Below are 2954 nucleotides of genomic sequence, written 5' to 3' on the forward strand. Positions count from 1 at the left end.
AGATCACAATATCTAATAATTAGATTGATTCCGGCAATTAATGAAGAAAGTCATCTTCCCTATCTCATGCATGTATAAACAAGCGTATTTTAAGAGTAAAAAAGCATGAAACACTACACACATGACATAATAAGGTAATTACAACATTGAGAATGCCATCAATAATGGAATAGCTATTCATACATTTGAGTAACCAGTTATCATTTTAAAAGATTCAATACAAATTGGATGATCCAATTCTTGATTGATCTCGTGAACTTAGAGCACTCTAGAAGAATGGTTCTCAAATTAAAATCACAACTCGTTGGTTTCTTTCTCTCTCTTTTTAATTGGTTTTGACTTTAGTCTCAGTCTTCTCGTCTTCCCCTCTTGATTTGCATCATTGAGTTTTCTTCGTTTAACCACAATAGAAGATAACCAACTCCTATGCTTACTAAAATCCAAGGATTTCACTGGTTACCATGCAGTGTCTTCACAAAGGACAACTCAGGTTCCTTCTCAATACTCTCAGTTTCTCTTTTGCCTTATGAGCTTTGGTTTGAACTCTCACATTCACCTCCTCAAAACACTGCAACAGGTGATCAGAAGATAATAATTTAGATGCGGTTTAAAGTTTTTTGCTTCAAAGAAATGGAGATATAAGGAGTAGGAGTTTTGTTATGCATTTATCTCATGGGAAATAAAGCAACCATATTAAGCTGCATACATAGCCAAAGCTGTACAGATATTAAATACTTCATATTGGGCTGTAATGATGGTAATGTAATTTGTAAATACAATTCTACATCAAAGCTTTTCTACCCTTAAATGTAAACTTCAAACTAGGAACTGTAATTAGATCATCAGTGTTTACCTGTTGCTTTCTTCTCCTCTCGAGCTCGACCTGAAGAGTTAAACCATGATCATATTCAGTAATTGAATTACTAACACATAAGAAAAACGAAGTAAACTATTTAACATTATGCAAAAGTTCATGTTATTTGGCAGTACCAGCGCCTGTTTAAGTTGGGCGTTCTCTTCTCTTAATTGGTTGAGTTCTGCTTCTAATTCCACTGTGTATGCCTGCCAACATTAGTGTGTTAGTTTACTCAACATATAACATTCTGTTTTATAAATCTTCTAATGTTATAATGTTCAATAGTATGTTAATGATGCACCAACATTAGTGTGTTAGTTCACTCAACTGGAAGAAAGACAAGGAAACAGCACTACTAGAAGATTGGCCAAAAATTAAAGAACTGTTGTGAGTTACTAAAACCACAAAAGCAGCATTGCAAGATTATCTGTATGAAACAGAAAACCAACAGGAACATTTCATGATATAAATTAGGATTCGTCACTTCTACCGTTGTTGCAGGAGAAATTTTACAGCAATAAAATTTACACTAGAATCCACGTGCGGATCCTGACATTTAAAAATAAAATAAAATAAACCAGGATCAGCATGCGTATCCTGATTTTCTATGTGTTACTACAAAAAAAAAATTTCTACAGGCGACAGTAGATGACATTTGCCTATAAATTAAGGCATTTAGGACCTAGCCATTGCATTGATAAAATAAGGCACCTGTTTTCTGGCTCTAGATCTGGCTGCTGATTCTCTGTTCTTGATCATCCTCCTCTGCCTTCTCTCCACCACCTTTTCCACAGGACCATCCACCATCCTCTTTCTTCCTCTTAAACCATCCATCTCAACCCCAAATTGGCCACCAGAGTTCTCATTACCAATCCCATGATCAGGTGAAGCCATTCCTATAGTCTGTGCCACCCCATACACACCTCCTCCCCCTCCCCCTCCATTCACCACCCTCCCTCCAAAGCAAACCCCTGACGGCTGAGCATACCCCGAAGAACCATCCCTCTTACCGGAAATATCCCCAACTGCACCACCTCCCTGAGCCACCGCTTGGTAAGGCGGTGCAACCACATTCCCTTCTCCAATAACGTGTCCACCAACAAAAGAAGAAGCCATTGTAGAGTTGTTACTTGTGCTATACACCCCGTAATGCTGCTGAGAAGCTGGTGCAGTTTGCATAGCACATTGTTCCCGAACTACACCTGCTTTAACCAAGAAATCCTCCAAAGTCATTTCCCCAAAAGTGGGTTGGCGAGGTGTGGTTGCAAACTCAGTATTCTGAACAACGTTGTTGTTGTTGGTGTTGGTGTTATTGTTACTCTGATGCTGTTGTTGTTCTTTGTGTATCTCAGACCAAACTTCTTCCACTGTTTTACTACAGAGAGGTGCAGGAATGGATAGTGAACCTTGGCGAGGGAGGCTTGGTTGTTTCCTTATCCCTTTCTCTGTGGAAGTTTGGGTTAAAGACAAGTTGTTGGTGTTTGAAGAGTTTATGGTTTGGTTCTCTTGTGCGTTCCAAATGCTGCTGAGGAACTCGTCCATGTTCATGGAACCGAAGTTCTTGCCACTCTCACATAGACTGTGTTGGAACTCGTCGAGGGTGAGTGAGTATATTGATGACTGTCTTCCAAGCGACGAGAAAGAATGATTCTTGTTCAGTTCTTCTTCGTTCTGTAACTGCGATTCCAACTCGCCTTGGAAATCCATCTCAGCCTCCCGCATCACCATTTTCTTCTTCTGATGTTGCATCAAAACGCAACGAACAATCTTGTGCTGTTTGTGTTCATCACTGCTATGGATTTGGCCATTGTTAATTAGCTGAAATAAAGATCCATGCTATTTCTCAAAACTCCGAAGAGTAAAAGCCAAAAAAAGATTAAAGTAATATCATATTTGCACCTCGAAAAATCTACATCATTCTTATATAATTTATTTTTAAATAATAAAATAGCACAATATACTTTTTGTTAATATATTTTTTAGGGTTTGGTGTTTGTCATTTTAAATGATATAAGTTATGTCATTTTAGGAGAGAGATAGACACAAAAAAACGAAAATCATGAGAGAGAAAGTGAGTGATTTTTTTTAATTTAAAATT

General features: G+C 37.8%; 1 protein-coding gene across 1 annotated transcript; it reads right to left on the minus strand.

The window, feature by feature from the left end:
- Positions 1 to 472: 472 nt before the first annotated feature.
- LOC133309920 (protein ABSCISIC ACID-INSENSITIVE 5-like) lies at positions 473 to 2584 on the minus strand. The gene is made up of 4 exons (XM_061510787.1): positions 1568 to 2584; positions 991 to 1062; positions 854 to 883; positions 473 to 568 (listed from the first exon to the last, which is right to left on the minus strand). The coding sequence occupies exons 1-4, from the start codon at positions 2582 to 2584 to the stop codon at positions 473 to 475; spliced, it is 1215 nt and encodes a 404-aa protein (XP_061366771.1).
- Positions 2585 to 2954: the final 370 nt, after the last annotated feature.

Source organism: Gastrolobium bilobum, unplaced genomic scaffold (genome assembly GCF_033153095.1).
Source record: "Gastrolobium bilobum isolate Gb01-03AN ecotype WA unplaced genomic scaffold, APGP_CSIRO_Gbil_v1 utg6679, whole genome shotgun sequence".
NCBI classification, from domain to species: domain Eukaryota; kingdom Viridiplantae; phylum Streptophyta; class Magnoliopsida; order Fabales; family Fabaceae; genus Gastrolobium; species Gastrolobium bilobum.

What these genes read in the sequence shown, in the direction of transcription:
- LOC133309920 (XM_061510787.1), bottom strand. Translation starts at nt 2,584, where the DNA reads ATGGTGATGCGGGAGGCTGAGATGGATTTCCAAGGCGAGTTGGAATCG. An exon ending in GATCTAGAGCCAGAAAACAG is followed by an intron (nt 1,063 to 1,567) that starts GTGCCTTATTTT and finishes TAATGTTGGCAG; the next exon opens with GCATACACAGTGGAATTAGA. An exon ending in CCCAACTTAAACAGGCGCTG is followed by an intron (nt 884 to 990) that starts GTACTGCCAAAT and finishes TTAACTCTTCAG; the next exon opens with GTCGAGCTCGAGAGGAGAAG.